The 24,768-nt window shown below is 47.7% G+C and overlaps 1 protein-coding gene across 1 annotated transcript in view; it reads left to right on the plus strand.

The window, feature by feature from the left end:
* The window catches only part of ABRAXAS1 (abraxas 1, BRCA1 A complex subunit), a 193,014-nt gene that overhangs the window by 134,748 nt on the left and 33,498 nt on the right, over positions 1–24,768 (plus strand). Inside the window, exon 8 of the mRNA XM_078676299.1 lies at positions 12,501–12,618. Coding sequence (XP_078532425.1) covers positions 12,501–12,618 — 118 coding nt within the window. The remainder of the gene's footprint in view (positions 1–12,500; positions 12,619–24,768) is intronic.

Consider the following 24,768-nt stretch of genomic DNA (forward strand, 5'->3'; position numbering starts at 1 on the left):
GTTGGATGATTCTTGAAAAGTCTTTAATGAAGCGCCTGTAATAGTTCGCGAATCCCAAGAAACACTGGACAGCTTTCACGTTGGAAGGTGTTTTCCAGCAGGTTATCGCCTCCACCTTGCCTTTTTCCATTTGGAATCCGTCTTCGTTTATGATGTACCCCAGAAAGGCTATTTCTCGGATGTGGAACAAGCATTTTTCCAGTTTGGCGTACAGGGAATGGAGTCGGAGACGCTCTAGTACGGTCTTCACGTGCTGTACATGTTCTAGAAGAGTGGTGGAATAGATCAGAATATCGTCGATGTAGACGATGCAGATAGTGTCTAGCAATCCTCTCAGTACTTCATCCATGAAGTACTGAAACGCCGCGGGGCGTTACAGAGCCCGAAAGGCATCACTCTGTATTCATAGAGTCCGAATTTAGTTCTGAAGGCGGTCTTCCATTCGTCCCCTTGTTTCACTCTCACTAAATGGTAGGCTCCGCGTAAGGCCAGTTCGTGAAGTACTTGCTCCCTTTCAATTGATCTAGTAAAACCGGAATCAAGGGTAATGGATAACGGTTTTTTATCGTGATACGATTAATAGCCCGATAGTCGATACACGTGCGAAGTTCGTCACAATCCTTCTTAGAAATGAAAAAGAGGGGCGAAGAAGCTGGCGAGGAGGAATGTCTGATGAAACCGGAGGCAAGGTTTTCATCAATATAATTACGGAGGTATTGCGTTTCAGGTTCCGTTAAGGCATACACCCTGCTACATGGTATTTCTGCTCCAGGGGTCAGCTCTATTCGGCAATCATATGCTCGATGTGGGGGCAGTTGTGTGGCCAATTGTTTATCGAACACTGTTCGATATTATTCGTATTCCCAGGGCAAGATGGTCGTGCTGCAAGATTCCAATGGGAGGCAAGCAGTAGCTAAGAAGACGGCCGTGTTGCCTTTATGTTGCTTCTCCGTTAAAGTCCTCTTCTGTGTACATTGTTCTAGACAGTACAAGGAGTCCATCTGCACTGAGCGCTCGGCCCATTTGATAGTAGGATTATGTACCACGAGCCATGGCATGCCCAATATTAGACGGAATTGCGGGGCGTCTATGACATCGAATTGGATAGATTCATAATGCCTTTCTCCTAGCTTCATAAGGAGAGGAACCGTGTGATACCAGACAGGTCCCGATGTGAGGGTTTTTCCATCTACAGCATGGACTTGAGTGGGGCTTGTCTTCTTCTGCCATTCCACTCCTATCAATCGAGAGTATGTTTGGTCAATAAAATTGCCGGTTGCTCCGGAGTCTATCAAGGCAGCTACCAAGATGTGATGGGTCTCTTCTTGATACAACTGCACTTCCACAGTGATGTGGGCTGCTGTACTCTGGAGGGTGTTTGCCATCACTGAAGAGATCGTCGTCCAGGCGCCTGTTGAACCAGTGACCTCCCCCTGGTTCAAGCCTGCTCGTTTCCCGACCCCTCAGAACCTCTGATCACGGCCTGTCCTTTTTGCACCGATTTTTGGATAGGGACTTGGGCTCGAGCTCGACAGTCCTTGATAAAATGGCCTGCCTTTCCACAATACATACAGAGCATCATCCTTCTTTTGTCTCGCTCTTCCGCCGTCGGGGGGCCCCGGATTCCTCCAATCTGCATAGGTTCTGGTTTATCGCTCTGTTTTGTAGTTTCTTCTTGAAGTGTTCTAGGTCTAGAAGGCAAGAAACGAATGTCGGCTTTATTTCTGTCGCCCTTCCGTTCGAGTAAGCGGTGATCCAGTTGCACCGTGAGGTCTATCATTTCTTCACAAGTCTGCGGCAGTTGCACCACCTGTGCTAGCACATCCTTTAGTTCCCCCCGCAGTCCTTGATAGAAAAGGGAAGTCCTTTTTGCTGGAGGCCAATCAGATTCTACTACTAGACGATTGAAGGTGGTGATGTACGACAGGAGATCTTGAGAACCCTGACGAAGGGTTAATAACTCCCGATCTAAGGTTAGCATGTGTGACTTGCGATCAAACAGTTTTCTCATCTCAAGGCAGAATCCGGCAAAATTCTGTAATACAGGGTCATTGCGTTCCATTAGAGGAATGGACCAACTCGCTGCATTTCCGCCCAGATACGACATCATAAACGCAGTTTTGGTTGCTTCCTCTCGGAACACAGCAGGTTTGCACAAGAAATGAAGGCGGCACTGGTTCAGAAACGTTTCAAATTTCTTTGGATCCCCGTAAAACCTCTCAGGAGGGGCCAATGGTGGCTCCTATCTCCGGAGCAACTGAGGTACACGAAGGGTGGCTTGCCAGGTCCGTGGGGCACCGGTAAATCCAAATGAAAGAAATGCGTGCCAAAGAAAACAAATGTCAGCAGTTCAAATGTCTCTACGGTTCGGTTCCAGAACCGGGACTGCTAGTTAGAAAAACAATGTTCTGCTGTAGGGAGGTTAACAACCACGCTCCCACACAGCGCAAAGGGTCGGCGTCTCCTGTTCGGCTCCAGGGAACAGAGACGCGGCTCCTCCCTCGGTTCCGCGGAATTGGCCGCGAACAAAGGCAGGAGATTGGAAAGCGCGGTGGCGCTTCAAGGAATGCGTTTCAATCCAGGCAGAAAACGCAAGTCGGCAGGACTTCGGGAAACGTAGAAAGGCAACGGCAAGCAGGATCCAAGCTCCGTAGGCAGATTGTCAAGCCCCGTTTCATTTAGAGGCGGGACTTAAATAGGAGTGTGCTCCTTCCTGTCAGTCTGCGATCTGCCTCTTGGCCTTATGGGAGATGTAGGCCCTGACACATTCATACGTGTCATGCGCAACCGGGAAAGGTGAGGGTTGGGGGCTGCATTCCGACTCGTGACCATGACACAGACTCAAATGCATCCTTCTCAACTGCAGATCGGCCCAGAGACACTCCTCCGACATTGCAGATCTCGTCACATCAATGGATCTTGACCTAACCATTTTGACTGAAACGTGGCTAACAGAAGCTTCCACGCCTATTATGGACATACTAGTTCCCCCCAATTACACATCATCAGACTCGACAGGACCGGCAAGACGGGCGGGGGAATCGCATGCATTTTTAAGAGCAATCTCTCCGTTACCAAAGTCACCTCCCCCTCCCTCACTTCCTGTGAACTCTTCTGCCTCGATATCTCCAGCGAGGGCAAACCAGTATGTGCTCTACATCTCATCTATCACCCGCCTGGGGACAACCTCATCTTCACCCAACAACTCATGGACACTATCACTTCCAACGCTGGTCGGCAGATCACTCAAATCTACCTGGGTGACTTTAATCTCCACTGGAACGATCAGAAAGACGCAGTGGTGAATAGTCTCAAAACTTTCCTTAAAGCGCTTGACCTCATCCAAATATGCAACAGCCCAACACATGATAAAGGGTTGATACTCGATCTCATCATCGCCAAAGAGGACTCTACCCAACTGGGGGCAATCCAACCGTGTGACTGGTCAGATCACCACATCATCACCTTCTTTATCAATGAAAAAGTAAAACCTTCCCCGGCTCAACCCACCAAATCCAAGATCTGGAAAAGGGACATGAAGAATCTTAACCCCAACTCCCTACCTCCCCACACCTACAGGCTCCTCCTTCCCCCTGCCGACGTCTCTGATGTTCAATCACTGACCGACCTCTACCTCGACTCTATGAACTCAATAATCAATGAAACCGCCCCACTGCAACTAAAGAGAGTCTCCACCAAGAGCTCGAACCCTTGGTATGACGGCAGACTTAATGAAGACAGGCGTGCTATGCAATCGGCAGAGCGCACTTGGAGAGCTGACCCCTCATCACTACATCGCAAATTGCTCAAGAACAAGAGAAATGCCTACTTTAGGAAAATCAAGCGTGCGAAATCTGACTTCTTTAGCCTCCAGCTTGACCAAGCGAAAAACCGACCAAGAAAATAGTTCGAACTAGTCAAAAGTCAAACAAAGCCGCAACGCCTACAATCTAATAATACAACAAGCAATATCCCAAACAGCGAAGACTTTTCTGCTTTCTTCAAGCTAAAGACCGACAACATAAGAATTGATCTCCTCAATGATGTAAGCCAAAACCTTGGCCGCATCAGAATGTCTAACACTCAGCCTAAGAATAGCGCATCATGGACGTCCTTCGACGCCTACTCTGAAGAAGCAATACACAGACTGCTCGGCACCTTGAAGCCTTCCAATCACCTCTCAGACCCCCTACCTGCTAATGCTGTAAAAGACTTCACCCCCATGCTCCTTCCACTCTGGACCAAAATCATCAACAGTTCCCTTCAACAACGTCTCATCCCTGACTCTCTCAAGGTGGGGCAAGTCACGCCCATACTCAAGAAACCTACAGCTGACCCGTCTGACCTAAACAATTACCGTCCCATCACAAACATCCCCACCTTGGCCAAACTGCTGGAAAAATGTGTACAACTCCAACTAACAAAACACATTGATACGTTTGACCTCCTCAACCCTCATCAATCAGGCTTCCGAGCGAAACACAGCACGGAAACGGCCATGACTCACATAATTGATGACGCCCTCCAAATTCTTGATCGGAATGATTCATGCCTCCTCATGCTTCTCGACCTTTCATCAGCATTTGACACGGTCAAACTTGAGAACCTCCTGGAGCTACTAAACACTAGAATGGGCTTATCCGGGACTGTTCTCAAATGGTTCACTTCCTTCCTACATAATCGGTCTCAGAAGTTCAAGATCAATAATGAGCTGTCTTCGCCTGTGCCAGTCGACCTAGGAGTTCCACAAGGATCCTCACTTTCACCCACACTGTTCAACCTCATCATGGAGCCACTTGCCACCTTGCTCCAAGCATCCAATGTATACTTCCATATGTATGCTGATGACACTCAACTTTACCTAAAGGTACAATCCCCGGATGATATCAAACTCCTGAACTACACTCTTATAAAGACCCAATCGTGGTTGGCCGACAATCACCTCAAACTAAATGCTCTGAAAACTGAGTTCCTACTGATATCACCCCCTGCGAAAACTACCACTACCCAAATCTGGCTCAATCACCTAACAGCATTTAATGTCCGGCCCACCATCGTGGATTCTGCGAAATCCTTAGGGATCACACTTGACGCAAATCTCAACATGCAACAGCACATTAGCAAAGCAACGAAAGGAGCTAATTTCCAAATCAACACATTGAGGAAACTTAAACCCTTCCTCCCAGCCAAAGACTTCCAAAATGCTGTACAAGCCCTCGTCATCCCCCGCATAGACTATGGAATTGTGACACTCAGCGGTCTCCCTCTAGCAACAACTGCACCCCTAAGAGCCTCCTTGAACGCTGCCGCGAGACTCATTACTGGTTCAAGAAAACACTCTCATATATCCCCTGACCTGAAATCCCTGAAATGGCTGCCCTTTGAAGCCAGAATACAACTGAAAATTGCTGTTATGACTCACTCGGCCGTACACCACAAGGCACCCAACTACCTCACACAAAAGGTGATTATATCAGGAGGATCGAGATCCAATAGAAGTACAAAAAATCTACTCCTGAAACCCCGCAGATTCCGGAAGAAAAAAACGTACAAACGCTCCTTCTCAGGAATGGCACCGAGGATCTGGAACGCACTCACTCCTGAAACCAGGCTTATCTCCTCCACGGCCCTCTTCAAGAAAGAGGTGAAAGCCATCCTTATGGCTAAGTACACCTGAACTGTATTGTTTGTTGATCAGAGACTCTGCACCACAATGGTATCTTTGGCTACCTGATTGTCTAATGTCAAATAATATCATATTCTTCCTGATTGCGATCCTTTTTTTCTTCTTGTTTGTCATAACTCTGTTATGATCAGTAGACCCTCTTATGCTACTCACTAACCACCTATTATTAGACTATTCTCGTTAGTTTGCTGAAACTCGATGTCCCTACCCCTTATTCTTTGTAACTTTTAGATATTGTCATAAGCCAACCCTTTAGCCTAAGCTCTCCTGATTTCTATTGTAGTTGGATCAAAGACTAAGTATCGTCTTATATTATCGTTTACCTGATTGTTTATTGATATTTTATCAGCACATGACTGCTATCTGATCATGATATTGAACTTATACTGCACCCAATTTTATGTTGCGTCACCTTCCTGCTATCCTCACCCTTGTTTCTGTAAAGCGCTCTGATATCTGCAAAGATCTTGTGCGCGCTATATAAAACTCTGAATAAATAAATAAATAGATGGAAACAGTATTAGGTCCTTGCTACATATCGTTGAATGTTTGGTCAAATTTCTAGAATGCTCTGAATACTGTATGGTTATTTTCTGAACTTGTATAAAGCTGTCCTCCACAGTAGCAACCACAAGCTTTGGACAGGTCAAGATAGCCACCCATTTACAGTTATCTAACAAGCATTTACAATGCAATGGTCTCGGCAATATTATAGGTAGAGCTATTGGCATTGCTCATAATTTTTGTATTTTTTTTTTATCCCTAAATAAATGGCATTGTTTTTTCTATTGGCAATAGCTGAATTGTTTGCATATGTGAGACCTTTGAACTTTGGGCCCATGATGTGGTGTTTGGGAGGCCAGGCTGGAGTGCTTTACCCATGGCTAACGCACCTTCTCGGTCGGTTGTCTGCAGTCCACACTCGGCTACCTGTCCCCATATGAAGCTGATTTCAAGGAGGAGAAGCGCAGAGGTCACAACCTGAGGATATGGCTTAACTGCTAGACCTGTTGACTTGGACGCTGGGGAAGCGGTTCGAGTCTCGGCGGCGACGTTGATCATACTCTGATTCTGGGCAAATCGCTTAATCCTCCCCGTACTAAACTTCCAATTAATGAGTCCCTCGGTAATGCAACTGATGCTCGTGTAAAGCGCCCTGATGCCTTCGGACCAAGTTCGCGCTGTATAAAACGTCCCCAAAATAAAGAAGCTATTTTGTAGCAGTCCGATTCTAAGATGGAAATCTACGCACGCACCGGAAGTCAGGCAATGTCGCCTGTGACGGGGGCGGGGCCGCGTCCGGACCGGAAGAGGAGGCAGGCGAGTAAATGCGTATCGCGGCCCGGGGCTCCTGTGAGAGGTGGAGAGCCCCGGGGCCGCCAGCAGGAGGTTACGCAAGTGTTGCGGGGCTCCCTTGACCAAGAGGGAGCCCCGTGAAAGAAGCTGGCAAGAGCTGCAGCGGCGGAGTCCCCCGAAATTGGCCCGGAAAGTTAAAAAGGGCTGGGGGGTCTTGGTGACCTTGTATGTGTGTCTGTGTGCGACGGGGGGGAGGGGGGGAGCACTCGTGTGTGCGTGCGCGTGTGTATGTGTGGGGGGGGTCTGTATGTGTGTGCGTGCATGGGCGCTTGTGTGTGTCTGTGTGAATGCGCGACAGCAGCTGCCCACAGCGTGCGCGTGCGCGTGCGCGTTTCAAATCGCCTCCAAGGCGATGCGCGCGGCCAGGATTGTCTCCTGGAAAGCAGACACGGCAACAATAGGTTCTCGGCGAGAACACGCTTCCGCGCGCTTAGCCGAGACCTAAAAACAAAACCTGGATTTAATCAACAGAAGGAAATACATAAAGTTTAAAAAATTTCTTGAAAATAGTGTAGAGATGTTTTCATTTAGATTGAAATAGTTAACAATGACTATTACAAAAGCAATGTAAACTGACAACACTAAATGGACATTAAGTATATGTTCACACTAGCCAGCATACCAAATCAATACGGCGATTTTGAGGATTTCCAGCTTGACAATGGGGAGTACTCAAAAAAGCATATGCGTGTATGAAGTTCCAGTGCTGGAGAATCATCAAAGTATTGGGCTAATATAACTCCCCCCCCCCCCCCCCCCCCAAAGATTTCTAGCATTTACTAGACCCCTTGGGATTGCCTTTCATATTACTGTTCAAATCGGCAAAATATGTGAATATTTCTGTAACTTGGGGTAGAGAAATTGTCAATGCTTGATGTTGTACACCTAACCTCCCACAGGAACTGACTCCTTTTCCAATCGTAAGTAATCCAAAGCTTGTCTATGTACCCTCTGCGTTTTCCTTCTTGGTCTACACCATGCTTTAAAACGAAATAAACTACACACACTGTTCAAATGAGCTGAACATTTAAGGACTGTAATGTAGAGCCAAAGAAAAGTCATGAAATATTTTGTTTAGTTGTCAGTGAGCAAAAACACACCAATCAGAATATAATAGGGTTTACTATAGGCAGCTGTCAGTCAGAATACAGATCAATCAATCAATCATGACATTTGTATAGCGCGCTACTCACCCGGAAGGGTCTCAAGGCGCTGGGGGAGGGGATACGTTACTGCAGGAACAGACAGGTCTTGAGTTGCTTCCTGAAGGAGAGATGATCCTGGGTCAGCCGAAGGTGGATGGGGAGGGAGTTCCAAGTCTTTGCTGCCAGGTAGTAGAAGGATCTTCCTCCGGTGGTGGCTCTGCGGATGCGTGGTACAGCGGCGAGGGCGAGGCTGGTAGATCGTAGCTGGCGGGTGGGCGTGTAGAAGGTCAGACGGCCGTTGAGGTACTTGGGGCCCAGGTCGTGGAGAGCCTTGTGTGCGTGGGTGAGGAGCCTGAACGTAATCCTCTTGCTGACGGGGAGCCAGTGCAGGTCTCTCAGGTGGCCGGAGATGTGGCTGTGCCGGAGGATGTCCAGGATGAGTCGTGCGGAGGCGTTCTGGATGTGTTGGGAGTCTTTTCTGCAGTTTGGCTGTGGCTCCAGCGTAGAGGTTGTTCCCGTAGTCCAGTCGGCTGGTGACGAGTGCCTGGGTGACCGTCTTCCTGGTCTCGGTGGGGATCCAACGGAAGATCTTACGGAGCATACGCGGGATGTTGAAGCACCATGAGGAGACGGCGTTGACTTGTCTGGTCATCGAGAGGGAGGAGTCCAGGATGAAGCTCAGGTTGCGTGCGTGGTCCGTCTGCTTGGGAGTGGAGCCCAGGGCAGGGGGCCACCAGGAATCGTCCCAGGCGGAGGGCGATGATCCCAGGATGAGGACTTCCGTCTTGTCTGAGTTCAGTTTTAGGCGGCTGTTCTTCATCCACTGGGCGACGTCTTTCATTTCTTTGTGTAGGCTGTTTTTGGCGGTGGCGGGGTCGTTGGTGAGGGAGAGGATCAGCTGGGTGTCGTCGGCGTAGGAGATGATCTTGAGGTCGTGTTGTCGTGCGATGGCTGCGAGGGGGCTCATGTAGACGTTGAAGAGGGTTGGGCTGAGTAATGATCCTTGTGGTACGCCGCAGACGACTTCGGTGGCCTCGGATCTGAACAGGGGGAGGCGGACTCTCTGGGTTCTTCCGGCGAGGAACGAGATGATCCACTCCAGTGCCTCCTCTTGGATTCCGATGTTGCTGAGGCGCTGTACTAGGGTGCGGTGGCAGACAGTATTGAACGCTGCGGAGAGGTCCAGGAGGATGAGGGCTGCTGTTTCCCCGTTGTCGAGCAGGGATCTGATGTCATCGGTGGCTGCGATCAGGGCGGTCTCGGTGCTGTGGTTGGCTCGGAAACCGGACTGCGAGGGGTCGAGGGATCCATTCGTCTCGAGGAAGGCGGCGAGCTGTCTGTTAACGGTCTTCTCGATGACTTTGGCGGGAAAAGGGAGGAGCGAGATGGGGCGGAAGTTCTTGAGGTCGGTGGGATCCGTTGTAGGTTTCTTCAGGAGGGCGCTGAGTTCGGCGTTCTTCCAGCTCTCCAGGAAGGTGGCGGTGTGGAAGGAGGTGTTGATGATGTCCCGCAGCTGGGGCGCGATGATGGAGTCGGCCTTGTTGAAGACGTGGTGGGGGCAGGGGTCGGTAGGTGATCCGGAGTGGATGGTGTTCATCGTGCGGGTGGTGTCTTCGGTGCTGACCGGGGTCCAGTTGCAGAGGGTGGTGGTAGGGGGCGTTGGTTCGGCGGGTGGGTGCGTGGTTGATGCTCCGAAGCTGTTGTGTATATCGGTGATCTTGCGGTGGAAGAACGAGGCGAGTGAGTCGCAGAGGTCTTGCGAGGGGGTGATGTTGTTGTTTCCGGCGCTGGGGTTGGAGAGCTCTTTGACGATGCTGAAGAGTTCCTTGCTGTCATGGGCGTTGTTGTCCAGTCGTTCTTTGAATGCTGTCTTCTTGGTGGTGCGGATCAGCTGGTGGTGCTTGCGGGTGGCGTGCTTGAGGGCGGTCATGTTGTCAGTGGTCTGGTCGTGGCGCCAGGCTTTCTCGAGGGTGCGGCAGTTCTTCTTGGAGTCCTTGAGTTCGTCGGTGAACCAGGGGGTTTTCTTGCTGCCGGGCCTGTTGGGAGGGTTCTTTAGTGGTGCGAGGTCGTCGGCGCAGGCGGTCAGCCACTGAGTGAGGTTGCTGGCTGCTTCGTTGGGGTCCGTTGTGCTGGCGGGAGGGTTCTGGCTGAGGAAGGTGGTGAGCTGCTCGGCGGTGATCTTGCTCCAGCTTTTACGGGTAGCCTGTTGTGGGTGGTGGTGGGTGGTGTTTCTCCTGAAGCTGAAGTGGACGCAGCTGTGATCGGTCCAGTGAAGTCCGGTGGAGTGGCTGAAGGAGACGTGCTTGCTTGCGGAGAAGACGGGGTCTAGCGTGTGGCCGGCGAGGTGGGTGGGGGTGTTCACCAGTTGCTTGAGTCCGAGGTTGGCGAGGTTGTCCAGCAGGGTGGTGGTGTTGCTGTCGTTCTCCAGGTGGAAGTTGAGGTCCCCTAGGAGGATGTAGTCAGGGGAGGCGAGGGCGTGCGGGCTGATGAAGTCTGCGATGTCTTCGCTGAATTGTATGCGTGGTCCCGGGGGTCTGTAGGTAAGGGTGCCTCTGAGGGTCGTCTTGGGGTCGGAGTGAATCTGGAAGTAGAATTGTTTGCGGCGGTGAGGGTGTCGTTGGAGTTGGTCGAGATGCGGATGGTGTTCTTGTGTACGATGGCGATGCCTCCTTCAGTCTAGTTGACGCGGTTCCTCCGGGTGATCTTGTATCCGTCCGGGATGGCTATGGCGATGTCGGGGGCTGAGGAGGCGTTCATCCAGGTTTCCGTGAGGAAGGCGACGTCTGGTGATGTTGTGTCGAGCAGGTTCCAGAGTTCGACGGCGTGTCTGTGGACGGAGCGGGTGTTGAGCAGGATGCACTTGAGGTGGTTGCTGCTGGTGCTCGGCTTGTCGGGTGCGGTGCAGGTCCGGATGCAGGTGAACTTGCAGGCTTGGCAGGTGAAGGGTCCATGGGTGCGTTTCGGTGTGGCTCGGTAGCAGGCAGGGTTCCGGCCGGCGTTGAGTGCGTTGAGGGTGGCGGCGTCGTAGGTCCTTCGTGAGGTCTGGCGTCGTCGGGGGCCAGGGGTCCTGGCGCTGGGCGCGGACGGGCGTAGACGGGCTTGCCTTTGGCGCGCCTTCGGCGCACCCGCTGCGCGCGTACGCGTGGGCTTCATAAGTAAGGAGCCGGGAGGGTGGATCAGCTGGGTGGCGGGAGCGGGGCGGCGAATGGGCTGGCGGGGGGCGGGGCCGCAGGGAGGCAGCGGCGGGAAGAGTCTGGGGCGGGCGGGCAGCTCAGCGGCGGCTGGGTCGCCTGAAGCAGAAAAAAGAACGGCGGCAAAATCAGGAAGCGTGGAGGCTACCTAGAAGGTAGCAGGCAGCAGTGGAGCGTGGGGGCAACTTAGCCTGGTAACAGGCTCAGCGGTCGCTCCCTAGCAGGTGAGCGCGGTCCTCTTAAGTAAGGAGCCGGGAGGGAGGATCAGCTGGGTGGCGGGAGCGGGGCGGCGAATGGGCTGGCGGGGGCGGGGCCGCAGGGAGGCAGCGGCGGGAAGAGTCTGGGCGGGCGGGCGGCTCAGCGGCGGCTGGGTCGCCCCAAGCAGAAAAAAGAAAGGTGGCAAAATCAGGAAGCGTGGAGGCTACCTAGAAGGTAGCAGGCAGCAGTGGAGCGTGGGGGCGACCTAGCCTGGTAACAGGCTCAGCGCTCGCTCCCTAGCAGGTGAGCGCGGTCCCCTTAAGTAAGGAGCCAGGAGGGAGGATCAGCTGGGTGGCGGGATCGGGGCGGCGAATGGGCTGGCGGGGGGCGGGGCCGCAGGGAGGCAGCGGCGGGAAGAGTCTGGGGCGGGCGGGCGTCTCAGCGGCGGCTGGGTCGCCCGAAGCAGAAAAAAGAAAGTCTGCAAAATCAGGAAGCATGGAGGCTACCTAGAAGGTAGCAGGTAGCAGTGGAGCGTGGGGGCGACCTAGCCTGGTAACAGGCTCAGCGGTCAGATGTATGCTGTGTCCATCCCAGTATTCTTGCCTGCATATACCAATCATAAAACTAACAACATAATTATATGGTGTTGTTCATCAATAGGTTCAAACATTTAATCTAGGTTTGCTCTCTTGACATCTGTAATAAATAGAAAAATATTACTGGAATCCCCTTCAGCCCTTTCGCCTTTGAACTAACGCAGAACTTTTATTAAACAGCCACTTTCAGCTTAAATCAGCTGCAATTTGAACACAACCACTTCTATCTTAACTTTTTATATTCCTTATTCAAATGCATAAATATGCCTATTTTGATCTGACTATAAAGATACCTTTTAACATTAGGGTCACCCTTTGTTTCTTGCAGAAGACATGTATAAAGGTGGAAGCAAGTGAGAGATCGGTGGAACACCTGCTAATAGATATAAAGAAGCTAAAACAGGAAATAGCAGGAAAGAAAAAAGTGCATGCATCACAGACATCAGGTAATGGCAAACACACAAATACATCCTCTATTTGAAATAATCAATGTGCAATGGAATATCGAGCAAAGGACTATTGTATCTTACCATAATAGACAAAATATAGAAGGACTAAATATCAAACGGTAAGTGTATATGGAGGAAGTGTAGCTTTTCTGTTCTTAGTACGACAACTACGTACCTTGAAAATATAGATACTATCAAGATACATATAAGAGGAGTTGGGAATAGAAAACCTATTAATACTTATCTTTCAATATTTTGTCCATTGATATTCTGTATATGATATTAAGGTCCCACAATATTTCCTACTTGATATTTAGGAAGCACACCGTAAAAAAAATAAGTTGTAATCCAATCAGTCAGGGAAATGTTAATGCTTACTTGTGTTTAAAATGTCACCTCTGCTCGGATGACAGTGATACAGCAAGTACCATTTAACTGTCAAATAGACAAAATATATTTCTGTAGCATGAATCTGTAATGTGAACAACATTGAGTCTAATTCCACAATGGCCTGTGCTTTAACCCAGACTTGACATGGTTTCCTGTAGTCGCATGCAGTCAGAAGCAGCAGCAATGAAGAAAACAAAATTATGTTGGCACTGTGCTTTCTTAACTCAACCACTACATTCAGAAAAAAAATCATGTGACTTTTTTCGTTATTTATTTTCAAGCATGCAATGAAGAGTTTGTTACTAGAACATCATCTCTACATTCTTACATTCTGTAGTAAAACCTCATTTTGTAAGATCACCCCCACCTCCCCAAGTTTTGAACAGATTCTGCTAGTTTTTCGACTGTTATGCATTAGGCCCTGCTGTCCATGTCCTAATGCATGTGCCCTGACCCCTCAAAGTTGTGTACAGTTCACTAATACCCAATTGGCCTATTTAACTTACCTATACGTCTACAGTAGTGGTACCCAGGGCAAGCAAGATAAGTGTCAGTAGTGGACTGGAGCACTTAATTGTGCCCCACTACAATGACCAAGGTTAAAACATGACTCTAGGCCTGCCACAGCATGGCAAAATAAACCCTCTTGCGAAGTCAAAAGCTTGCTTCTTAATATTAATAAGTAACCCCATGGATAACCTTGGTAGCCCACAAGGCATGGTACTAAGTATTAAAAAGAAGGGCATGTTCCTCTCGTTTTCGACATGCCCTGACAGTGAAAGCTCAAAATTGCAGTTTTCTTATCATTACACATAGCGCGACGGACGACCAGGGGCGCTTCGCAGTGATACATGGCCAATGGGAAGGCAGGCCGCTTAATGTGGTTTCAGTCTACATCCCCCCGGCGCTACATTCCATAGCACTCCCGGCACTGGGTAAATTCCTTCTGGACCTCCCTGAAGGTGACACAATCATAGGGGGCGACCTCAATGCAATAGTGGACCCTGCACTAGACACCTTCCCCTTCAGAACCAGCTCGAGAAAAACAGCACCACTCCCTGACTTTTTGGAGGCATTGGGTATTGTAGATGTGCGGCGCCATCTACACCCGGCGGCGACCCAATACACTTTCCACTCCGCCGTGCATGACAGCCTATCTCGCATAGACTATTTCTTATTCCTGGGGGTGGTGTGGGATCTATAGACAGCATTGACATCCTACCCAGGGGTATATCTGACCACTCCCCGATGCTTCTCGCTCTCACCACTAGAGAAAGGAAATGCGCAAGGGTTTACCCAGTATACCCCAACTATTTAAAGATCCCTAAAATACGGAAGAAACTGAAACTGGCGACAACACAATATTTTGCTGAAAACACTGGGACGGTGGCCTCACCGTCGATCCTCTGGGAAGCTTATAAGACCGTCCTTAGGGGGAATGCGATAGCGGCCATTACGGGACACAAGCGGGACTCCCAGAAGGAACTTGCGGAAATTGAACTAGCACTCCACAACGCAAACAAGGCACATATGCTAGACCCCTCCCCGGACACGATACACACACTGCAGCTTCGACAACAACTGTACCAGGACCACCTCAAGACGACAGTGCAGGGCTACATCGCCAACACGACACATAGAATTTATGACGTGGGCGACAAAGCGGGGAGAATGCTGGCATGGCTAGATAAAAGAGGGGGAGGCACAAGAGGTATTCAGAGACTAACTACTGCGGACGGCCGGGAACTGACACACCCCGAAGCCATTGTACACGCCTTAGCAAACCATTTTCAGAACATATACACTCCGGAACACATCGTCACAGCTCACATGGCGGCACTCTCGCTAACAGATGTTGACATCCCCAGCATATCACCTGAGGCTGTACAAGACTTAGAAGCAGATCCGTCTGAAGATGAAATTCAATTAGCAATACAGTCGCTGCAATCGGGCAAAGCATTGGGTCCTAATGGACTGCCGGTGGAATGGTATAAATCAATGGCATCGGACCTCAGTAGACCCCTGCTGAACATGTATATAGAGAGTAGGGAGAGGGCAGAATTACCACTCGATCAGCGCATGGCCACTATCGTGGCTATACCGAAACCGGGTAAACCCCCAACTGACTGCACATCGTATCGCCCGATCTCACTACTAAATGTAGAGGCCAAGGTGCTTGCTAAACTTCTGGCCACCCGTCTAATGCCCCACCTGGACACCCTGATCCACCCCGACCAATCAGGCTTTCGGCCCCATCGAAGTACAGCGCTGAACCTCCGGAGGGTTCATGGGGTGTTGGCTCGTTCACACCTACTCCCAGAACAGGCTGTAATACTCTCCCTTGACGCAAAAATGGCTTTTGACCTGGTTGAATGGGAATACCTCTTTGAGGTGCTTACACGTATGGGCTTTGGACCGAAATATATAGCCTGGATACGACTACTCTACACCAAACCGATGGCACAGGTAGTGGCTAATGGCCACATCTCGCCAGTGTTCCCGTTGGGCAGAGGGACCAGACAGGGATGCCCATTGTCACCCTTACTCTTTGCGTTAGTAATTGAACCTTTAGCGATCTTGATCAGGACGACGCCCTTATTTAAAGGCATCCAATGGGAGGGAGGCTGGGAAGACAAAATTTCCTTATATGCCGATGACATGCTCATTTACATGGTAGATCCCGATGACGGCATCCCAGCTCTGTTGGAAATCTGTAACACACATGGACAATCATCGGGTTATACCCTGAATTGGTCCAAATCGGTCATATACACATTAAAAGGTCCGGCACCAAGGTTACGAGACGACTGCCTCCTGGCAGAGCCTGTGACCTCCTTCAAATACCTAGGCATTATCATCGCACATTCTGAAGCGGACTTCTTCGCTAACAACCTCCAACCACCGCTGGAGCGCTTGCGAGCAGACGTTAGGCACTGGGCGACCCTGCCCCTCACCCTCCTGGGACGGGCAGCCCTATATAAGATGATGGCGCTCCCCAGGTTTCTATACATATTAGAGAACACCCCATATCCTGTCCCACAGCAGTATTTCAAACAAATTGCTGCGTTAGTCTCCAATCTACTCTGGAACAATGGCCCAGCACGTATAGCGTATGACAAGTTAGTGAAGAGTTGGTACGAGGGTGGGATCGCGCTTCCCAATATTCAGCTTTATTACTGGGCAGCCCAACTCAAAATCATTAACCAATGGCTACACACCCCGAGGGACGACCCAGCCTACAGGGCAGACTGGTCGCAGCTGGGGACAAACTGCATGCTCGCGACACTATATAACAAAACACAACTCAAACATCTGCACGGCCCGACACGACATACGGTGACCCTCTGGCATGTGGCGCAGACGAAACTGGGCTGGAAAGGGAAAATCACCAAAATGACACCGTTGTGGGACACAAAATCACTGGGCGACCTTAGAAGGTATGCAGGATTTACTCAGTGGGACTCTATAGGTATTTCCACGGTGGGGGACCTTTGTGACCAAGACACGGTAATACCATTCCCACAACTCCAGCAGCAGTATGACCTCAGACCCACGGAAACGTTTAGGTACGTACAGATTAGGCACGCACTGCTCCAAGCTATCCCAGCGGGCACTGCTCTGCCGGAATCCTCCCCGCTTGAGGACAGGCTGTTGACGGATTTCATGCACCAGAGCGCGACTTCACTCACTTACAAAAAACTGATCAACAACTTGGAGGACCCCACGCTGAAACTCAAAGACAGGTGGGAGAAAGACATAGGGGTAATGGACGAATCGGAATGGAACGAAGCTTTGGCTTCCCCGAAAGAAATAGGCATTTCGGCAAAGTTCAGACTAGTGCAATTAAAAATTTTGCACCGCATCTATTACACCAGGACACTACTCCACAAGATCCATAGAGCACCCCATCCCTTCTGCTTGAGAGGCTGCGGGGAGGAGGGAACACTATTTCACACACTGTGGGACTGCACTCACATACAGGAATACTGGAAGCAAATCATGCCCACAATCTCCCAGGTGCTCAAAATTTCCATTTTACCTGAACCTCGCAAGTGCCTTTTAAATATATGGGACCCCAATGACCTAAATAGGTATGGACTAATCTGGGCTACGTTAGCCATAATGGTAGCTAAGCGCGATATCGCGCAGAAGTGGGGGGCTCCAGATTTGCCCACTGCGAGCAGATGGACTAGAAACATGGACGTCCTGATGGTCACGGAGAGAACTGTATATGTCCTTAGAGCGTCCCCCGCAAATGGAATAAGGTGTGGTCAGCATGGAATGTCTACAGGGGCGAAATATTCGACCCCCTACCAGAGGGAGATGATCTGGACTCGGAGGGAGAGGAAGAGTAACGAATAGAGTGGGGGATGTCCGATTACTCATGCTACACGCAGCAGCGTTTTGGAATAACTTACCTATGAAACGACAATGGGGTGGAGAGGCTTGATGTAGGGAGAAATAGTGAGAAACGTACTTAAATGTGATGACCTGAGTTTTGGGAGTTAAAGGGGGGGAGTTTATTGGAATTTACGAAGTGACGCCCACGTTGGGCATCATTTAACGGGGAAATGAGAGTATAGTTTGTTATCTTAAAGGAAACTGAGATGGACCATACATTGAATGAACCAGAGAAGGAAAGAGTCATATCTGCAGGTTTTGAAAATAACGTGTATATATCCTGCCTCATACCACACTTATATGAAACTACCAGCCTGAATGTATTGTACTAATTGTATAATATGCCTACATCACAATAAAGTTTATTTATAAAAAAAAATAAAAAATTGCAGTTTTCACTGAAGTAAGGGCAGTTTGCTAACTTGGAATTACATTAGCCACTGTGCTAAATGCTCACTTCTATTTTGGACCTTCAATGATATTACTTCAAGGTATCAAATTAATTGTTACATTAAAATGGACGCATTGTTGAGATCGGATTTAAGGTACCTTTAAACAGGAAGGTTATTACTTTGTTGCTTAAAACCTTTGGTAGCCCTTCTTGACTGTCCTCAGCTGTTGTCCCTAAAGACAACCAACTGCCCCCATGTGTGTGAAGCGCTCCCAGGAACAATGAACAAAGGAACGTATTGGTGGGAGGAAGTGAGACCTACTCCTGGAGGATGATTATTGGGTGGTGGCTACACATGGCCCAGTTTCAAAGAAGCTACTGCCTGAGTGAAGCAAATGCTGCTCACGCCTTAGACTGACCACTCCTTTGTGTAGGCAGACATGATAGCACCTCCTCCAAAGATGGAAAACACGCTGAATTACCTATTTTCCATGAGGAGTGGATCTTTTTTCCTAGGGTTTAGCACAGAGCATTGCACAGGGGACTTGAGCCATATTGAATTCAGGCAGAGATGGGTTCTCTGGGCATGTTTTTGGCCAAACCCAAAGAAAGTGTTGTAAAGTGGGAAGGATTACCCCCATTGGCTAGTTGGCTAGTGAGTCTTCCCTTCCCGCAAACAAAAATTTGTCATAAAAGTAGCACCCCTGGCATTCAGTCCTCAGATCGCAACCGGACTGAGAAGAAGACTGAGGAAGGACTGCCCTGCTGCTTCCTGGACCCAGCAAAGAGCTGCTGTACCAAAAATGTTAATGCACCTGGGAGACCCACAAAGAGGACTGTGCCCACTCATGAAAAAGAGATTTACTTGTGGAAGGACAGTGGCACCAAGGGCTAGGTGGATAGCTCCCTGTTAAGCATCAGAACTACGGTGATAGAGGAATATTTTGAAATCAATTGAGGCACAGTAAAGACCAAAGCCATGCTTTGGGAGGCATTCAAAGCATACATACGTCGAGTCTGCATCTCAAAAGGGGCAGGCATCCTCAGGGACTTACAGCGCACATTGTCCAAGCTTGAAGCACAGTTAGGAGCAGTTGATGCATATCAACTGACAGCACGGACCAATACGGGTCTAATACAGAGGGGAACATTATTGGCGGAATATCATGAGGCAGCGGACAGGGAAGCCCACTTCTTGGGGAAGTATGCGACAGCTAGGAGGTATGGGGAGGGTGAGCACCTCAGCTGTACACTGGCAAGGCTCGTACAACCCAATAGGGGACAGACGTACATCACAAGCTTCCTAGGAGACAACGGGGTACCTATTTCAGACTGTGAGGGTATTAAGGAGAAGGTATTGTCATTTGGCTCAAAGGCACCCAGCCTAGATGGGTTCTCGGGTTGTTTTTATAGGGCATTTAAGAACGAATTAGCCCCTCACCTCATTGATTTATACCAGGAGGCAATCGAGACGGGCATACTTCCGTTAACAATGTGGGAAGCAGTGATCACCATTCTCCCTAAGGCAGGGAAGGACCCACCACACTGTGGCTCATAGAGTCCCCTTTCCTTTTTGAATTTTGACTATAAAATCTTAGCCAAAATGATGGCCACTAGACTGTCCCTAATAGTAGACCAAATGGTATCTCCAGCCCAGGCAGGTTTCATCCCACGTAGATCCACTGCACTGGATCTACGGACCCTATTCGCAACATTACACAGGTTGAACCCCTCGCTCCCAGCCTTGGCAGTCCTATGGGACGCTTAAAAGGCCTTTGACTTGCAGAAGTGGTCCTTTCTGCGTGCAACATTGATGCGGTTGGGGATGCCCCCGCTTCATATCGGTGATTTCCCTGCTCTACACGCGCCCATCGGCGTGCATGAGAGTGTATGGATCGCTAACAGAATCCTTCACACCATCTAGAGGGACCCGTCAGGGGTGCCCTGTGTCCCTGCTTCTATCCATAATAGCAATGGACCCGCTAGTGCGCCACTTACAATATCATCATTCTCATAGGAGGCTTCAATTTAAAACTGGGCTGATCTTGATTACGTTGTACACTGACGACGACATATTATACTTGAGGCACCCAGATGACAATTTAGGCCCGATTCTTAGAGAAATTACTCGCTATGGCGCCCTGTCTGGCCTGCACATTAATTGGAACAAGTCAGAGGTTTTTCCGCTGACAGACGCCCACAATGACTGACTCACGGAAATTCCCTTAAAGTGGTGTGATAATTCGGTCAAATATTTAGGTATGCATATCCACAGAGAATAGGGGCAAATACTTCAGTTCCATTACCGGTCCGCAAGGGAGAAACTGAGAGATAAAGTAGAGCGGTGGCTGAAACTACCTCTGGCCGGGAGAATCACCCTCATTAAAATGGTTGTTCTCCCGCAGTTAGTATAACTTTTTCATAATATACCGATACCTTTGAATAAGAGTCTTTTTTACTACTTTGCACTCACAACTAAAACGATTGGTGTGGGGGGGGGGGGGGGGGGGGACACAGACAGCCCAGGATCAGTTGGGATGTCCTGACAAAACCTTAAGAGAGAGGGCGGTTCAGGATCCCTAACTTTAGGGTCTACTACCTGGACGCCCAATGCAGCTTCTCCAAACATTGGTTCCATACGGATGCTCATCCTACTCCCTTATCTGCCCTGTTACCGTCAGGCTTAGACAGAGACCCGCAAGATCTCCAGACATTATCCATGACTAGTTGGGCCGGGAAACAGCTGACTCGGATAACCAGGGTGCAGCTTCTTTATTCCCCATCACTCCCACTACCTGGAAACCTCTGGGTGCCTATAACTCAGGAAAAGGTGGTACAGCACACCTTATCTAAATAGAACTTGACTACATTTGGTGATGTGTTTCCAGATGGACACATTTTTTCTAGGACTGAAGATACCCGCTTTAGGGAAGCCACTTTCATGGACCAGGTCACGCTTTGTAGGCTACAGAATGCCCTTAGATCACAAATTCCTAGTTATCCTATAGAACCTCCGGCGTAACTCCCGTCCAGGGATGACAAGACACGTCAGGCATGGGAGCAAGATGGGAGAAAAACTTAGGACAACCCATAACAGGTGAACTTTGACATTACTGTTGCGAACAAACATGCAAGGTCTCCTTCAATCATAAACACAAAATATTACATTTTAAATACCTAAGGCGGGCATATATCACGCCAGCAAGAGTGCATCGAATAGACCCTGCACGCCCTCATAGCTGCCCTCGTTGCAACACCCCGATGGCAGATTTTGCACATATGACGTGGATATGCGGAGGAATAGCCCGGTTTTGGACTAGAGTGTTTGAGGAATTATCGCGGATGGTAGAAACACCCATCCCACCTACTCCCTTAATGGCATTACTGGGATATGTTAAGACTCTCCCCAAATCATCCTGACGCTACTGCGTGTTGACATTGCTGTTAGCAAAGAGAGAAGTAGCGCTAAAATGTGGGAGCATGTACTCGCCAATGCTGAAGGATTGGCTATTTAGCATGTCCTACTGTAATACAAATACTGATTTGTATGCCCAGTTGCAATCCCCGAGGTCAAGACCACTAGACACCTGGCAACCATATAAATCCTACTTATTAGCACAAATGTCTCTAGGCTCACAAACCGTTCAAGAAACAGTAGTGGGGAATCCCACTGCAGGAGGGGAAGTGACTGGCCAATGAGAAGGGTTATGGGGTCTGACGCCTAATGAGCTCTCAATCCAGGATGGTATAAAACGCATAACTGTAACAATCGCAATGTATGTAAATGAACCGACTAAATGCTGCTCGTCTTCGGGGGAAAATTATAAATAAAGCTTTAAAAAAAAAAAGCATCAGGACTACAAAAGGTAAAGACACCTGCACCGAAGTAAACCCCAGCTGCCCAGGAATGACTGCCTGCTGCAGGATGTCAAAGTATAGCCTGAGGTACCGAATCCTGGCCATCACAAGATGCTTCCAAGGTAGTTTTACCCATGACCAAAGTGGATTGAGGCTGATTTACATATGGCTGGGTCCAAACTGAGGTGGCATGGTGGGCAAAAAAACAATGGGTTGGAATGCTACCTCGAGCAATTGCAGTGGTTACACTTATTGCAAGCATTCCTCCCATCACCTTTAGTGTATTTGGTGTTGTTAGAACTGGGGTTTCTGGTTGGCTCAGGTATGCACAATGTCCAAGCAGGAACCACCACTCTAGTCAGGGTAAGCTAGATACAAACTAAAGGATAACATGTGCTCACCCTCTGGTAGCTTGTAACAGAGCAGTCAGGCTTATCTAAAGAGGCAATTTGTAAAGTATTTGTGCAACACACACACACACACACACACAAACAGAATAACACAATTAAAATACCACAAAAATACTCCACACAGGGTTAGATAGACAATATTTTTTTTTAAGTTCAAGAAGTTTATATTGATTTTACTGCAAAGGATAACAAACTTAAAGACCGTGACAGAATAAATAAATCAAGAGTGTAGTTCTACATTAGGAAGCGTGTTGTATAGATAGCGTGCACCATTAAGTCCATTAAGTGTGTATATATATATATATATATATATGTATGTATATATGTGCGCAAGCTCCTGTCAATGCCACTGCAGCTCAAGAACCGGAACAGCGAGGCAAGCAGGAGACGGACCACAAATGAAGATTCACAGGTCTTTTATTGCAGGAAGGTATGGGGCAAGAGGGCAAGACGCGTTTCGGGCTTACAAAGCCCTTGTTCACATGCAGTGACCCAATGCTTTCTTTTTGTTTTTATAATGCAGTGAAAACCGCCTCCCCGCCAGTTTGCTAATCAGGTCACATGATCATAAGGATAGAGGAAAGACTATCATCTCAGGACACAACGAGAGAGCATATAATAAACTTCTTACAAAAAGTCATATTCACAATGCAATAATAACTTAACATGAGAAGCTGATATTTATAATACAATATCGTCTCTTTTTATATAATTTGTAAATAGTTGCTGGATAAATCCATGTGCAAGAATTATGCTTTGTGCAAATATAGCGACCTGTAAACAGCGAGGGAGCGGGAAAAAATAGGAAGTGCAAATAACAAAGTTTCATTGAATCACTTTCTGCAATTCATGGAGTAGTTAATTTTGTGCATAAATGCAGTTAGAGGGAAGGAAAGAAGGAAAAAAGTGCTAATAGTGCATGATGACATTGACCTGTGTATATAATGCATAAATGCTGATCATGAGATTGAAGGTAAATATTGACCTTTCAAAACATCATATTAAAAGCATATACAAAAACATTTAATACTGGTATAAAAACATCATCATATCAAAAGGCTGAATAAAAACACCCTATGTGAAATAAGTGTTAAAAAAGATCTCACATCTAAAAATATTAAATATGTAGGTACAAAAAGTGCACTATATACAAAAGAAAGCAGAATTTGATCATATTTACATATAATGACTGACAAGGAACTTGACCAGCCATCGCAGTTTTCATATAGAAACATAAACCACTGAAGGTGAAACAACATTGTCTAACGTCTCTTCCCAGATCACAGGGAACCTGACCTATCTGGGAAGTAAATGGGATACTGTACCAACAAAGGAGATATAGATGTATATATGGGCATTATGTGCTGAATCAAGTCTTTAAAGAAAGTGGCGTAGATCCTCAGTATTATTAAGCCCATTGGGCCATTTACTGTCGTATTCGAGGATCAGACTTGATTCCAGTCGCCTTAATGTGAGCTCACGATTGCCTCCTCTTCTGAGTTTGGGGACGGATGCCACCACATAATACGAGAGACAATTGATGTCTTTGTTATGTGTGCTCTCAAAGTGGCGAGCCACTGGATATGCCTGATAACAACGTAAGATGTATGTATATATATATATATTCACTGAAAAAACCATAGGTTTCAAGCCTTATAGTTAGGAATTAGCATTTAAAAAACCTTTGAAATTTTCTGAAAAAACCATAGGTTTCAGGAGTTATATAGTTAGGAATTCGCTTTTAAAAAACCTTTGAAATTCACTCAAAAAACTATAAGTTTTAGTGGTGTTAAAGTTAGCTGGACATTTTACTCATACAAAACCATTGAAATTGCTCCTATATAGTTAGTTGTACCAACTATATTTCGCGCACCCGCAATCCACTGCTGATGATGTCACATATTAGATCATGTCATGAATGATCTAATATGTGACATCATCAGCAGTGGATTGCGAGTGCGCGAAATATAGTTAGTACAACTAACTATATAGGAGCAATTTCAATGGTTTTGTATGAGTAAAATGTCCAGCTAACTATAACACCACTAAAACTTATAGTTTTTTGAGTGAATTTCAAAGGTTTTTTAAAAGCTAATTCCTAACTATATAACTCCTGAAACCTATGGTTTTTTCAGTGAATTTCAAAGGTTTTTTAAATGCTAATTCCTAACTATATAAGGCCTGAAACCTATGGTTTTTTCAGTGAATTTCAAAGGTTTTTTTAAACGCTAATTACTAACTATATAAGGCCTGAAACCTATGGTTTTTTCAGTGAATTTCAAAGGTTTTTTAAATGCGAATTCCTAACTATATAAGGCCTGAAACCTATGGTTTTTTCAGTGAATTCGCAAGGTTTTTTTAAATGCTAATTCCTAACTATATAAGGCCTGAAACCTATGGTTTGTTCAGTGAATTTCAAAGGTTTTTTAAATGCTAATTCCTAACTATATAAGGCCTGAAACCTATGGTTTTTCAGTGAATTCGCAAGGTTTTTTAAATGCTAATTCCTAACTATATAAGGCCTGAAACCTATGGTTTTTTCATTGAATTCGCAAGGTTTTTTAAATGCTAATTCTATTAGCGGATAACGTTTTTATATATTAAAACGTTTTTTAAATCTCAAATGCCTGCTTTGCTAACAGAGTTTTTAAGCACAGGCTCTTTTGTCTCTGGTGGCCATCTTGGGAGACTGCATAT

The sequence above is a fragment of the Lissotriton helveticus genome, chromosome 2_1 (genome assembly GCF_964261635.1).
Source record: "Lissotriton helveticus chromosome 2_1, aLisHel1.1, whole genome shotgun sequence".
Taxonomy (NCBI): Eukaryota; Metazoa; Chordata; class Amphibia; order Caudata; family Salamandridae; genus Lissotriton; species Lissotriton helveticus.